General features: G+C 44.3%; 2 protein-coding genes across 2 annotated transcripts in view; one reads left to right on the top strand and one right to left on the bottom strand.

The window, feature by feature from the left end:
- Positions 1–10,566, top strand: part of tmem145 (transmembrane protein 145) — a 29,602-nt gene extending 19,036 nt beyond the window's left edge. The window contains exons 8-15 of the mRNA XM_019896075.1: positions 2,689–2,757; positions 3,892–3,972; positions 4,556–4,634; positions 5,407–5,500; positions 7,458–7,630; positions 8,115–8,235; positions 8,470–8,658; positions 8,924–10,566. Of these exons, the coding sequence (XP_019751634.1) occupies positions 2,689–2,757; positions 3,892–3,972; positions 4,556–4,634; positions 5,407–5,500; positions 7,458–7,630; positions 8,115–8,235; positions 8,470–8,658; positions 8,924–9,178 (1,061 nt within the window). The 3' untranslated portion in view covers positions 9,179–10,566. The remainder of the gene's footprint in view (positions 1–2,688; positions 2,758–3,891; positions 3,973–4,555; positions 4,635–5,406; positions 5,501–7,457; positions 7,631–8,114; positions 8,236–8,469; positions 8,659–8,923) is intronic.
- A 1,732-nt stretch (positions 10,567–12,298) lies between these two features.
- mrpl17 (mitochondrial ribosomal protein L17) lies at positions 12,299–13,971 on the bottom strand. Its single transcript, XM_019896078.1, has 3 exons — positions 13,595–13,971; positions 12,922–12,990; positions 12,299–12,769 (listed from the first exon to the last, which is right to left on the bottom strand). Exons 1-3 carry the CDS (start codon positions 13,766–13,768, stop codon positions 12,518–12,520), a joined length of 495 nt encoding a protein of 164 aa, XP_019751637.1. The 5' UTR covers positions 13,769–13,971; the 3' UTR covers positions 12,299–12,517.
- Between the last annotated feature and the right edge of the window lie 1,147 nt (positions 13,972–15,118).

Raw genomic sequence — 15,118 nt, forward strand, 5'->3', positions numbered from 1 at the left:
GGAACAATGGGATGCCCTTGCATGTGGGCAAGGAGAGCCAGAGTCACCATGATTCAGCCGTTTATCAAACGAGACGCGTCGTCAAATACAGAATGGGAACACTTGCAGGGAGCTGCTGCCGGCTGCAGCTAACGCCCAGACGCTCCCACGCTGACTAAACGGCCAACCCGACTTCAGCTCTCGATGGCATTCACTTCGCCACCCCACTGAGAGGCAGACATTTTTCACACAAATGTTTATTTCTTGACATTTCCACTTTACAGCTATGATGCAGTACTCGTTTTCTTTCTTAGGAACATTGAACAAAATATGTTTTTGGGGACGCTGGAATGGATCATTGTTTTCATTTTGATGGGGAAAATCCATTCGCCAGACAAGTCAATTAACGAGGACAAATCGAACTCGTCAAGGTATCATTATGATTTTTTTTTTTTTTGCTGACAAACTGACTGATGAACAAACTCATTAAATGTAATTAGAAATGTATTCATGCCTTCAAATGGATTTCAGGAAGACATCATGGGATGAAGGCGTTAGTTGGTCGTCTTGCTGCTCTCCATCTTTCATTCAGATCACATTTCATGCGAGCTGGCACGCGGCGCCTCCGCGCATTTTTCAAATGTCATTGTGCAAGATTCATCCTTCATGTTGCCTTGCGCGCGGCAAGTGAAAGACACCAAGGTCAAGCGCGAAGCTTCCGTCTCGTTTAAGGAATAAACGAGATGACTAAATGGAACATTTCAGTGATGCGGTTGGCTCCTCAAGGACTATTTTTTTTCTTTTTCTTTTTTAATTAAACCTCCAGCAGTGATACCCTGTTATATTGTCCACATGACTTCCCGTGCACCATTTTTACCTTGATTCTTCCAAGTTGACGCAGCTTAGAATAGATGTTAGCGGGAAGAATGTTCTCCGGTGTCCTTGCAGAGCAATTCCAGCGCATGGCGTGCCGCATCTGTGCTGATGTTCCCGCTGGGGACTTGGAGCGAGAGAACACTTGAGCTGACACGCCCGTCGTTGGCTACAATGCGGTGTGCTAAATTTGACTTTCATTCATTTCCGCTCCCCCGATTTAACGGTGGTACATAAATTATCCACTGGGGCACTTTGGATTTCGAGTCCACCAAAGAAGATTTTCCAGTTATCGAAGAACTGAAAACTGGTGTTCCTTTCCAACTTTCCCACTTAGGAGAACAGCTCCACGACAGTTATTGTCGCAAATAAAAATCCACAGTAGAGTAAATCCGTAATCATCGAACCGCCAAGGAGTGGTTCACTGTAGTCCGCGGGTGTCAAACCCAAGGCCTGGGGGCCAGATCCGCCCCACCATGTCATGTTATGTGGGTCCCCCTGGAAAAAAAAAGGTGTGTAATCAATAACGTTGAGATTTTGCATTAATTTGGTGACCCTTCTTACACTCACTTGAACAATAATCGACCAGCGATTATAGTTGACTGATTTCAAAACTAGTAATCCACGAATTGGTTGTGTACAATTAATAATGCGATGAGACAATGGAAACATTTTTTGTTGTTTCACCGTCCAAAACGGCTCTCAGAGGGAAGACGCAACAAAAATGACTTTGACACCCCTGCTTACTACAAAGGAGGGGAAAAAAACCTGATTGATAATCGTACTTACAATATAGATTACAAAAATAATGATGATTATCATTGGCAATAATCGCGCAGCAAATCTTAAAGTACGTGCCGCCTCAGTGGGTGTTTTTTCAACCCTGAACAACTAGCCAAAACCTAATTCAAATACACAATGACCCACAAAAAAATCAAAAATCAAAAAATCAAAGCTCTAGGGAAGGCACTGGGCAGATTACATTGACCTGGCAGCAGAGTAAGGCCGAAATATGATTAGACAAAAATAAAAAACCGACAAACCACATGTACCTGATTGATAATAGTACTTAGAATATAGATTACAAAAATAATAGTGATTATCATTGGCAGTAATCGCGCAGCAAATCTTAAAGTACACGCCACCTCAGTGGGTGTTTTTTCAACCCTGAACAACTAGCCCAAAACCGAATTCAAATACACAATGACCCACCAAAAAAACCCCCCCAAATAAAATCAAAGCTCTAGGGAAGGCACTGGCCACATTACATTGACCTGGCAGCATAGTAAGGCCGAAATATGATTAGACAAAAATAAAAAATCGGCAAACCACATGTAGCCACTGGAAGCTGTGCGGCCAAGAGAACCAATCTGAAACGAAGAGACTGTTGAGAATAAACGAATTCAATCTCATGAGTTCGAATCGAGATTGTAAATGGAGTCTTGAGGCCAGCAGAGAAAGCCTTGCTGACTCGGAGCGTCCACCGCTGAGGCTTGGACATGAAAAATAGCCAATTTTCATAGCTGGCTGTTATGTCAGCGTCCTCTTGGAAAAACCCAGCAGTACGTACACAGCGTGAGCGCTAATGTTTACGACCTGCTCCTCACCTGTAAATCCCCCCCGCCCAATTCCCAGGGTTCTCGCAGGAGGCCTTGTCCTCGTAAAATATTCATCCCCGCCAAAGCGCGCACAAAGTGCACGTGTCTGTATACGGGCGCGTGCTAATGGTGCCTCTGCTTCGTTCTATTGTCACGTCCGACGATTTGTGCGCCGCCATCCGTAAGCAGAAAGCCACCTCCGTCAGCTCATCCCCTTTTGATGCCTTTCTTTCCGCAGACAATCTGAAGGGGAGGCAGCTTCTTCACACCACCTACAAAATGTTCATGACGGCCGCAGGTGTGGAGGGTGAGTGTTGCCGTCCCGGAGAATCACACGACGGGAAGGCGGTTCAGGTTGCAGCGGGATGACGCCGAGCCGCTCGTGCGCTCGCAGCGGCTCTAATCCACACTTGAGCCCCGCCGATCTTATCGGCCCGCATTAACGTCGGAATGGGCGCGATTGAAGGCGACGTGCGTGCGCCGGAGCGTGCCGGTCGACGGCACCCGCCGCTCTCTGTCGCTTTCTTCCTCCTTATCTCGTCTCCTCCTTTTGCTTCCCGCGCACTTCTCCTCTTTTTAAATCACTTCCCATGCCCTCCCTGATACCGTTCACATACTTGTCTTTTTTTTTTTCCCCCCCCTTGAAAATTCATCTTATTTTTAACCTCGTTTCTTCCAGAGGTGACAAAAGAACTCGCGCTCCGTACTAAAGTAGTACACGGCTCATAAAAAGCTCCGAATGTCAGGCATTCCGTCTGTCTTTTCAAACCAAGAGCTCGCTTGTGTTTTCCACTTTGATGGAAAAGAAAATTTTTATGGCAATGGAAATCAAATTTTATTGTCACTGCACATATCCAGTACAAAGCAACAAAATTCATTTCACAGTTTCAACCTGTCCGGAGAGATAAAACATAAATAAATAAATAAAATGAGGGAGAGAACGAGAGGGCTGATGATTTTCTTTGATGAAAAAGAAAAACAAAAAGGAGGAGGAAGGAGAAAAAAACAAGTCCCAAACCGTGCTCCCGATAAGGGCCGCCCGGCACAGTGCGAATGAATCAAAGACAACTATAACTCCAATAGTAAAGCTGGGGCCGACGCTTCAGCCCAGACTCACTGAGCGGGCGATGGCTTCGCATCCTACCCAGCACACCTGCACTTCTGCTATCAAAAATCTGTTCCCGTGGCTGACAAAAAAAAACAAAAACGAGCTCATGATATGAAAATACGGGGAGGAATCAGAGTGGACAGAATTCTTCACTGCTTGATGGCTCAAGATTGGCACTGCCGACAAATGATTCCCGCAGACAACCTCAAACAATTGTCTTATGTGTTGTGTTGCTTCTTTGAATCTTTTGCCATTTTCGCCACCGCTTCCTGGTTCACTTTTCTCAATGTTGCTGCTGTGTTGCATGTCTCTTCCCCCACCCCCCATCGGCAGTGCTCAGCTTGCTGTTCCACTGCGTCTATTGGGGCCTCTACGCTCGGGATGGCGTCGGCAACGGCAGCCTGAAAATACTCGGTGAGTGCCCGTGTTCCTCGCCACTTTGAAACGATGGGTGCTTGTCGGCTTGTGCGCTAACGGACATGCTCGAAACACCATGAAGCCCATCCCTTGGATGAATGGACAAAAACGTTTTCCCAGGAAAGTGGTGCTCTGATCAATGACCAAAGAACGACATTGAGAAAATAATTCCTGGGGTCCTTTGAAAGTTCCAAATTTTTGCGGCCGCAAAAGCGTGCGATGAGTTCTTGGTTCTTCTTCTTCCTGGTTTCTGGTTTAACTCCTGGTTATGAGAGTTAGTGAAAATGCTCAGTGTGACAGACCGCGCCGGTAACCCGGCAAGACTTTACCATACCCCGGTAAGGTAAAGTCTTCCTTTTGGTTTTGTTAAATGCCACCAACACGTTGAGAAAATTGTCACTGCTGTACAAACACATAATGGCCCAAGAAAGTTCCTACTTTTGGGGGAGCAGTCTTGCAGTTGAAAATGTTCCAATAATGGCGTGTGCAGTGTGTGACTTTTTTTTTTTTTTTTTATCCCTCCCTCTCCATTTTTGTTTCAGCCTTATAACTCTCGTGTCTCTTCTTTGTGTCTCTCCAGGGAAATTACTCTTCTCACTCAGTTTCCTGGTGTTCCTGCTCATGCTCATACTGCTCGGCAAAGGTTTCACCGTCACCAGGTGGGGCTGCAATCTTATTTCGCGCGCACACGTGCGCATGTTACAAATGCATTTTACATTTCGAGGACACACATTTAGATGACAAACACATGCAAACCCAGCGTGGGTCGAGTACCAACAAATTGTACTGTTGCTTGAATAATATGAAGAGGTAAAAAGTACTCCTTCAAATAATTATTTGGGTCACTTTTCAGTGGGAAAAAAACAAAACAAAGCAAGTCAAAGTAAAAACTACATTGCATTCAGTCATTCACTGCCATTGACGGCTCTAGACGTCTAACATCCACTTGAACTGAGCTGCTCTGACGAGTACAATTTATCCAAGAAATGACTTCAGGAAGTGGAACGGAATAAATGTAGTGCATTGCTACCCACCTCGGGTGCGAGCGAACACCACTCCACAATCTTCACTCGGCTGCAGCGCGCCCACAGCCTGCTCTTGGATAAAACACAAGTACAGGAGACCCTCGTTAGCTTCCAGTCTTGCTGCTTGCGAATGTAATATTTACAAGGCTTTAAGTGATGGTGAGTATTTCTTTCAGGTAACTCGACTCGCGTTTATTATTCAAGGAGTTCAAATGTGAACTCAGCGGTCCTGTGGTGAGCTTGAATTGCTGCTTTGCTCGTAAATCTCACTGTAGTTTTTAGACCGCCTTGTCCCCTCCCTCAACATGTATAACATTAAATGTCTTTACCGCCACCTAACCAATGGATCAACTTTGACTCTTTGTGTGTGTGTGTGCGTGTGCATGTGCGTGTGTGTGCGCGCCAGGGCAAGGATCAGCCACAGCGGCTCGGTGAAGCTGAGCATCTACATGACCGTCTACACAATCACCTACGTCATCCTCTTCATCTACGAGGCCGAGGTACACACGCGCACGCACGCACCACCTTTGCCGTCCTTCCCCGCCATCCCCATCACGCCTGACGCTATTGTTTCATCTCGCGCGGTTTTCGAAAAGGGATTTTTACTACGCGAATTTTATTACGCATGACAATTTGACATTTCAGTCAGTAAGTTGACGCACATGATTTTCTTTCGCGGGCCACATAAAATGATGTGGCGGGCCAGATCTGACCCCCGGTGCCCTGACTTTGACACCTGTGACTTAAAGGGTTGGAACTACCACAATATCGACGTTACTTTCATGAACCAATCTCTGGTGTTTTTTGCATGATGTGTTTACATGATGCCCTTTTGTCAATGATGTGGTTTGATGAAATACACATTGTGTAATACTCTTCAATACATTTGAACTCTGACTCAAAATGACAAGAAATGCTCATTATATCTGCTGCTTGTTGTGGAGTTCCCAGGAAATAAAACAATTCTAGCCAGAAGGGATTTATGGCATTTCAACGGGGGGAAATGGATTTGCAATACAAGTAAACTGTCTTTCGACATTTGTCACGGAACAAATTAAAGTCCTCAGTCACGGTCCCAGTTTATTTGACAAAATTGGCTTCGTTTCCTTCAAGCGTTCCCAAATGGGGCAATCGGTCACTTCATGACCATGGCAGACACACTGTGGAGTTCCCTCTAGTTGCCTTCTGTGACATTGTCATCCTCATTAATTATGCGTTGTGTCTCATCTTTGGGTGTGCGACTCCACTCGCTGTGATATTTAGCATCTGATGAATTAATAACACGCTGCTCGGCGTAGATAAGCACCGATGCCAAGTATCGGACATTGCGGAAGCGGCGCGGCTCGAAATCAATCCTTGCGGTGATGAAGACGCTCCACACCCGAGGGAGCTCCCGCTAAAAATAAGCCCAACTGGGTTACACTCCGGATTCGACGGGCTCTGCTTGATTGGCCGCGGGACTTTTTCCAGGAGCCGATCCTCGCGGGGCGAGCTGTGGGGGCGGTGCATAATGTAGCAGCGGGTAACGCGGTCCCACCTGGTGTCCAATGGAGCGTGAAATGCAATCTGGTGGCGGCCCACGACCACGACGGGTGCGTGAGGACACCGAGGAGGAAGGTGTCAATGTCACCACGACGAAGTAAAAAACGCGTAGCGTGGGCGCAATCGAGCATAAAGTTGGGTCATGTTCGAAAACCGCATTCAATTGCCACTGAAATGTAGGTCGACGTCTTTGCTTTCGCTCACTTCAACCTCTGAAAATATCAGAACGATCACCCCAATATTTGGGATTTTCTGGACGTTAAGGCTTTCCCTCTCGCTAGACGCTCCCCAAGAGAAAAAGCTTCATGTTGCTGAACCTTTAGAAAACGGCGATCATCAAAATTAACGTAGACACATGTACTTATGCCCACTTCGATCTCTCAAATTATTGGATTGATTTCCCCAGTGTTGTTATTTTAAAAACGTGAGTTCCGATGCAAGTGGTGGCCAACCCGCGGCTCGCGAGCCACATGCGGCTCTTTGGCAGGTCCCGGGCTTTCACGCCCCCGCGGTGGCGCTACCATTCAAACAACGGCGCTAAGTACAGCAGAATTTACGATGTCAGCCTATCATCAATCCCGTTACTCGATTGACACACTGGGCAACTGAATTTTGACCTTTCGGTCACCGCTCATGCGCAAACAATGGCGCTAAGCTAGTCAGCGAATTACCTCTGATTTTAAGGCGGGGCTGCCCAATACGTCGGTTGCAATCGACCGGGAGCCTTCGGGGTGGTCCCAAGCCGACCACGAGGGGTGGGAGGAGGAAATGGGTGGGCAAAAAAAGATTTGTGTGTCTGTGTGTTTTGGTTTCATTCAAGTTGGGGTGCCGTTACGGCTGTCGCTCATCGTGGCGTTTGCATGGATGGGCGCCCGGTTTTCCGTCCATGACATGTACCCGCCCATGTGTTTTCAGTTCTTTGATCCCGGCGAGGTTCTGTACGCCTACGACAGCCCGGCGGGCTACGGTCTGATGGGATTGCAGCTTTTGGCCTACGTGTGGTTCTGCTACGCCGTGCTGGTCTCGCTCAAGCACTACCCCGAAAAGCAGCCGTTCTACGTGCCCTTCTTCACAACCTACACGCTATGGTGAGTTCTCGGCTCGGCGGGGAAAACCCACCATTCATCGGCGGCGAGAATCTGTGCTTTGAATTTTTCATGCGCTTCTGTAAAAATGGACTTAAATTGTCGAGGGGATTTTGAGCTCTTCTAAATTGGCCCCCTGCACATTCTGTGAATGGCCCTTGATTAAAATGTATTGTTCATCGTAGGTTTGGGAATCACAGGACAAAATGGGAATAGTCTGTTGTCGTCATAACACCTCACATAAAATAACAGCAAAAAAAAAAAAAAAATGTAACTGCAAAGATGTTCCGAGCATTTAAGATAAGAATGAATGACAAATGAATGTACAGCAGATTCCTTTCACACACGTCAGAATAAGAGGATGAAATAAGGCAAACTAAAACAAATGAATAAATAACAGATCCTGAGATGATTCTTTTTCATTATGTCTCTTCAGATGAGGAAGATTCCGTTTTGATTATTTTGGGTTTTTTTTTTTTTTTTTTAGGTTCTTCGCCGTGCCCGTGATGGCTCTCATCGCCAACTTTGGCATCCCTCGTTGGGCTCGGGAGAAGATTGTCAACGGCATTCAGCTCGGCATCCACCTCTACGCCCACGTTGTCTTCCTGGTTTGTCCCACGAGCGCACGGCTCAATAAACGCCTCCCCTCACATCCATGTCTCCCTTTCCCCTTTGCGTAGTAACTGATGATCTGGTTTGTACACGCGCAACCGCAGCCACTGGAATTGGACTCCGCCAAAATAATAATTTTTCAAATAAACGCCTCCCTCTCTTTTTTTTCCACATTGAGTAGTAATTATCTTATTCGCAGTGTGAGTTGAAGTCCTTTTTGTCTTCCGCAGGTGATAACGCGACCGTCGGCGGCCAACAAGAACTTCCCGTACCACGTGCGCACGTCTCAGATCGGGATCCTGCTGTCCAGCCCCAAAGGAGGCGAGAGCGGCGAAAGCTTCCCCCACCACGCTTACGGCAACGGCTCCTTCCTGGGAGACTCGCAGCCCAACTTCACCGAACTCTTCTCCATCCAGTCGGTGAGTCGCGGGACCAAACCTCAACCGCCTTCACCTGCGGGATCCCGCAGGGCGAGTGTGTTTTCATCCAATTCTTATCCATGTCAAAAGGCAACAGTTTGTTCGAAATGGAAAGTGATTTTTTTCATTTTTTTACACTTCACATTTCACTCTCTGAATATTTAGGCCAGGATTTTGTTCTCGTGAACTTTCTTCCTGCTTGTAAATCGGTGACTTCGTCATGACTTCGCTAACAGCCCGTGTCGATGTCGTTGTTGACCCGCAGGATCCCGTCAAGACGGTAGAGGAAACGGTGCCGCGGAAAGTCCCCGACGTGCCGAGGAACAGCGAGCAGAAGATCATCACTACCTCGGCCCCCGTCGACGACCTGACGTCCATTTTGCCGCCACTTCCGCCCCCCATCCCGCCGCGCCCGGCCGCCGCCGTCCGCTCGCCCCCGCTCCCACTGCGGCTCCCGTCGTTCACCGAGTACTTCAGTATGCAGGGCGCCGGCGGAGGCGGCTTCGGATCAAAGGCGTGAAAACCAGAGGACGGAGTGAGTACAAATTCAAGACATTATGGGAGGAGCACACAAAAGCGCTTGTTCCTAGAGAAGCAATAAATATTTGACCAACAGAAGGACTTCTGGGCACCACGCTGGGAAAAAAAAAAACTGACAAAATCCCCCGATTTCTTTTTTTTTTTTTTTTTTTTTTTTTTTTTTGTGAATGTAAATAGCTTGACAGCCGAGCTCCCGCTTGAACTCATTTTTATTTTCCGCATTAAATATAAATTCCACCCTCGACCAGCAAAAATCATGCATTTCACTCCTTTTTGAAAAAAAAAAAAAATACTGTACTTTAAAAAAAAAAAAAGATTTTGATGAGAGGAAAAAAAGCAGCTATTTATTCTTTTAGATTTTGTTCATTTCTACATTGGTCACCTTTTGAGATTCGTTTGTTGTGTACCAAGGGGAAAAAAAACATTCAAAAGTTGTTCATTATTAAGTCAAGGAACCACTTTTTTATGGTTGTTCGCCTTCACAGCTGCGGATTCGTCATATGCTGTCAATGTTAAACGGCTTTTTTGGTATTTGTAAAGAAAGAAAAGAAAAAAAACACGCATGTTTGTGTTGTGTTTCCCGTCCATAAGGCCGTTCGTTCTCTGTATTCAGTGTTCGCTTATTCTGTGTATTAAGCATTCAAATTTTTTATTCATACGCACAATAAGCTTCCGTGTTCTCATCAAGCCATTTGGCCCAAGTCTCAAAAGAAGCTTCAGTCAGCAAAATTGTGTGAAACTTTGATGAATGTTTTAATGCCAAACGGCACGAGAATATTTTATTCGGGGAAATTGACAACTACTCATATTGTGACAGTTTCATCTCATAAATTGAGGACCTTGCATGTGAAATCTCAACTTTCTCATATTCCAGCTGTCTTCTTGGAAAATGATCACTTCGCTTCCGTAATATGACGGGTTCTCGTTCTTGTAAGATTGCGATTTTCCCCTTGGTTGTTTTCATCGATTCTCTGATGTTCTCATAAAATGTCACCTTTTTAATGATGACTCTTCAGTTTCACGGCTCGTTGTCCAAATTGTCAGTCGGTAAAACATCAAAGCTCATAGTTAGCCAAATAACATTGAGCGTCTTGCTCTTTTGTCACAATTTGTCATTTTTACACCCAAGTGTCCACTAATTCCGAACGGAAAGATAGTTAAGATTGCTCCCTCCTTAAATCAACGTTTTTTTTTGGTTTTTGGGGGGGGTTTTTGTGCTGACATTTCAATTCCGTGGACAGACGCGGCGGCTAATGCTAGCGAGCCCAACCATGGTGTAGCATTCAAGTCAGTGAGGTCAAATTTAGTTTAAAAGATAAATAAACACATTTTAACATGTACAGCCTTGGGGATGTAAATATAACTGTTGAAAAAAAAAGGGGGGGTTTTGGATGTATTTAGCATGACACGGCTAACTCCGTGGAGGGCTCGCGTTATCTCAAAACCCAACCCTTTTGCACCTGAGTGTTCAAACCGTGCCAATGTTTGAATTTCTGGTGTAACGTCAAACTACTACGGCGACAGTGTGTAGAAAAAGCAACAAGTGCACATATTGTGTGTCCTGCATGGAGCACTTTAATGTTCCTGGTCTTGTTTATTTGTGATGATGTCACCTTGCTACTTTGTTGTTACCACAGCTAGAAATATGCTAAAGTGTACACATGTAAATATGTCCCTGCTGTGGTGTCGATCATAGCTTTCTCTTGGGAAAAAAAAAATATATATAAAAAGTCTGGGTTGGCGGGACAAGAATGGGAAAAAAATATATATATATAAAAAGTCTGGGTTGGCGGGACAAGAAAATGGCATTGGTCTGAATATATTAGCATCGGTTTTGGTTATTGTCAAGCTCCAAACACGTCCAGGTACAATTTTGAAGTTTTTAATACAATCTGTGTTGTTTTTACTTTAGTCTTGTAAGACGTGTGACATTTTGTCATAACATCCCCATAATACAGTGAAACCCCATTAAGCTCATGATACATTCATGAAACTCGCCTTGAAACTTAGACTGAGTAAAACACACGTTTTAAATTATTCCTTTTCACCTGTTCTCACTCGCATTGTCAAGAAACGCAATCGTATAATCATATCACTGAGGAAATGTGAAGAATCTCTCTAAGAGCAAAGCGCGCTTGCTTCAAAGTCTTTGTAACTCCCTGTTGAAATGTGCTGTGAAACGAACACATAAAACAAAAGCGCAGTAATTGGTGATTATTTAAACACCAAATTGCTTAACAAACCCATATTTTGCCGAACAAAAGTCTGCTAGCTAATTGCAAACATATAATGTAAAATGTTACTGTGAAACGGACACATAAAACAAAAGAGCATTAAACGTACATTAAAAAACACCAAAAAGTTCAACTAGACCATCCCATTTCATTGAACAAAAGCCAACTAGCTTAATGCTAAAATTTAATGTGAAATATCAATGGCAGGCTAACCGAAATTAGCATAGACGTGGCAGTAATTCTAAACACTGAACGGGGAACACTGTGTTGCCATTTTTTCCCCCGCACCTTTAGCTTTTGTTCCAGTGTGAGTTAAGTACAGAGCAACACTTGGTTGAATTGTTGTATTGTACTTGTATGTGGTTACATGTCCAATGTATATACATGTAATCCTTTTGTTCTGTCGCCATGAGTACGACACCGGATCGCTGCTTCTGCATTTAGACGCGCACACACGGGTGGAGGGCTGAACTAGAAGACCGCATTTTTTTTCTTCTTTTTTTAAAAACTCCGGTTAAGAGCACACGGCACTGAAGGAAGCACTGTTCAAATGGATTTTAATGGTGTCAAATACGCTGTAGATGATACCGTTGTTGCCAAAATAATTAAAACATGTTTTACTACAGGTCTCGTGTGTGGGTGTGTTGGTGCATCATTTACCGCTGCCTAGAGGGGACAGAAAAGAAAAACAAATGTGGAGAATTACATTTGTTCATTGGTTTATGACAACATTAAGACTTATGCATCGTTTAAAAAAAATAGCTTTTAAATACATTTGTGAAATTCAAATGAAAAATTTAACTTTTACTGCATGTGGTTCAGTTTGGCGCCATCTCGAGTCCAAATGCAGTCAGCGCACTTTTTGCTGTCTCTCTTCAGGTTATCAGTTCCTTGATGGCCACCATAACTACATCTCTTAAAATTATGAACGAGTGAGGTTTTATGTGTTTATACAATTGAGTTGTGGCACACGTGTCTGTTTTATTCATTTATTAAAGACAGAAACATCTGCTGGTCAACAAGACTCACCCAAGAAAAAAAAGACTAAGTTGCAATATTTATTAGTGGGCAAAGAGTTCTTTGCTTCACGACTTGGGTGCAGAGTTGGCCTTGTCCTCCCGGTAGGCGGCGAGCAGCTGGTTGACCAGGGTGAGAGGGTTTTGTTTCCTGACGGGGTAGAGTGGCGGGAAAGGGTTGCCTTTGTACTCCAGCACGGCCATCTTGGCTCGGTCCAGGTTCTGCCGATTGGGGATGCGGGCCATGCGCGTGTAGCCTTCCGAGTGGCGCTCGAAGCGCGGAGCCAGCACCTTGAACAGCTTCGGGACCAGGTCCTTCTCCTGTCAAGATCCAAATGTCGGAAAGGATATGTTGGTACCTTGAGTTTAATTTGTTCCGTCACCATGCTAGAAAACGAATTTTAAAACAACATTAAAATGCAGAGCACTGTTTAACAACTATAGTCTGAACAAATACAGATGTGGACTCGTACCGTTAACCAAAAAGTTGCCATCTTCATCGCTTTCTCGTCAGTGTCTCCTTTCTTCCCATAGTCGATCAGCTGTGACAAACAACACACACAAGCGTACATTGGGAATCAATATCTTACATAATTTAAACTATATTTGTTTTTAATATATTACCGGTATTTTTTTCGGAATATTTGTGTGCTTAGTTTTTGACGTACACTTTTCATTTTTTTCAGTACTGCATACACTTCTCATTCCTAGATGTATTAGTTTATTTCCAATTGAATAGGAGGGGTCTGTACAAGTAAACTTAAATTTGTATTTGCAATTGCAAATGTATTTTTATCCATCATGTACATTTAACTAAGTTCAAATATTTAGTTTTAAAACCACAAAACCTCTGCATTTTTGTATTATGTAATGCAAAATAATTATGCATTTATTTTGTAAGATGTACATACATTCAACTAGGAAAGAGTAATGCAACGTGTACAATTAGGCACTGGTAGAATTTACTATCATCACTAATAGGCTACTAGTGCATAGTTCCGCCTCACTAGTACCAGAGTCGTGCGGACAAAGTGGGTACGAGTATAATTTAGTAGTCGGACTTTAAAGGGGTTGTCAAAGATTTGGACTGAAGACTCCAGTGCTGCCCAAGTGCTGGCGCGTTATCACCATGAGCGGACGAACTACCTTCTCGGCGTAGAAGCGGACTTCATCCGCCCGGGCGGCGGTGGTTTCGATGCGCTCATGTCGTACCAATCCGGTCAGGATGTTCCGCAGCATGTCCAAACGGGATTTGGGACCCAGCCCCATTCTCCGGGCCACTCGGCCGTGGGCGATCAACGCCCGCAGAGTCAGGCGCATCTTGGCCGCTCGCTTTGGTCCACCACAAACTAATCAAAATAGGTACGCGGAAAACACGCTTTGGAAGGAATATGTTCAGAACATCCTCCTGTTTCGATCGTTCGACAAATTCATGTCAAATCGAAAGCCGAGGTCGGTAAACACTGGAAAGCATGGAGAGGTTTGACATGACATTGACGGCGCGTCGCCGAAATCTGTCCGTGTAGGGCGGAAAAAAGGATGACCTGAACGTTCCGCCTCGAATAGAAAGCTTGATGTTCGTTGACGTTCGTTTCCAAGGAAGTGTTTTTTTCATTTGCAATTATTACAATTACATGAATGAATGAACAGGTTCATTTAATTGAAAATAATGTTTGAAAATCAGGTTTGGTGTCTCAAAAAATTTATAGCCTGGGTTACAGTCTGTAGTGAGAGTTTTTGCGAAATGTTTTATTTTTTCAAGTCACGGTTCGGATTCGAAACCAATCTTAGGGTGTCAAATTAGCGTTTCAAGGCCAGTGTTAAAATCTCATGTACGAATGTGGTTTGTTTGTGGATTGACCTGGTGGAGAACCAAGAGTGATGAGAAACCCCTTGCTTCCTTCCTTCCTTTCTTACTTACCCATCTTCATCTATTCATTGTTTTATTCCTTCTGTACTTGATTCCTTTCACACAATCACGTTTCCCTCCTTTCTGAAATACATATTTCTTTCGTTCGTTCTTTCTTTATTTCTCCTTATCAACCCTTCCTCCCTCCATACTTGTACTTAACGGCTGAGAATGTCGAAATGTCGCGCGCAGTTATGTTCTGTTTTTGTACAGTATTGATGGATTCGATCATTTGAATTTGATACTAAGAGGTGGATTACGTTGAGTAAGTCCCTAGTGAATGGAACTAAATGCACTGCCTGACATTTTTTTGGGGGGGGGGGGGCTGGGGGGTCGGCGTATTAATTGATCTTGCGCTAATTGAAGTAGACAATATAGAGAAAACCGCTGAAGGTGTAACTTTGAAATGCGTGGCTTGTCATGGGCTTTTTAAAATCCATGTTCTAATAAATCAATATCTGTATTCTTTATAATTAGAAGTCCTGTACAGTGTCGTTTTCCAATATCTCAATAAGTTTAAGATGAACAAGTTTGAGAATGTGAGGTTAAAGTCCCCTTTGGCTGGGTTCCAATTCAACTGTTCTCTCTGAAGCTTTTTATTGACTGCCTCCTATTAAGCCTTACCTCTGGTCCTGGAGGCCAATAAAACTCCTGGCGTGGTGCTGATGGGAAAACTTCTCCATACTCGTTTAATAGTGATACTTTTATAGAAAGCAATTCAGTGTGGCCACCCAAAAAAAAAAAAAAAAAAAAAAATCAGA

Source organism: Hippocampus comes, unplaced genomic scaffold (assembly GCF_001891065.2).
Source record: "Hippocampus comes isolate QL1 unplaced genomic scaffold, H_comes_QL1_v1.1 scaffold55, whole genome shotgun sequence".
Lineage (NCBI taxonomy): Eukaryota > Metazoa > Chordata > Actinopteri > Syngnathiformes > Syngnathidae > Hippocampus > Hippocampus comes.

Excerpts from the sequence above, each read along its gene's own strand:
- mrpl17 (XM_019896078.1), bottom strand. The coding sequence starts at position 13,768 with ATGCGCCTGACTCTGCGGGCGTTGATCGCCCACGGCCGAGTGGCCCGG. Across the intron at positions 12,991-13,594 it reads TCCGCTTCTACGCCGAGAAG|CTGATCGACTATGGGAAGAA; the intron begins GTAGTTCGTCCG and ends TGTTTGTCACAG. Across the intron at positions 12,770-12,921 it reads TGGCAACTTTTTGGTTAACG|GAGAAGGACCTGGTCCCGAA; the intron begins GTACGAGTCCAC and ends GGATCTTGACAG.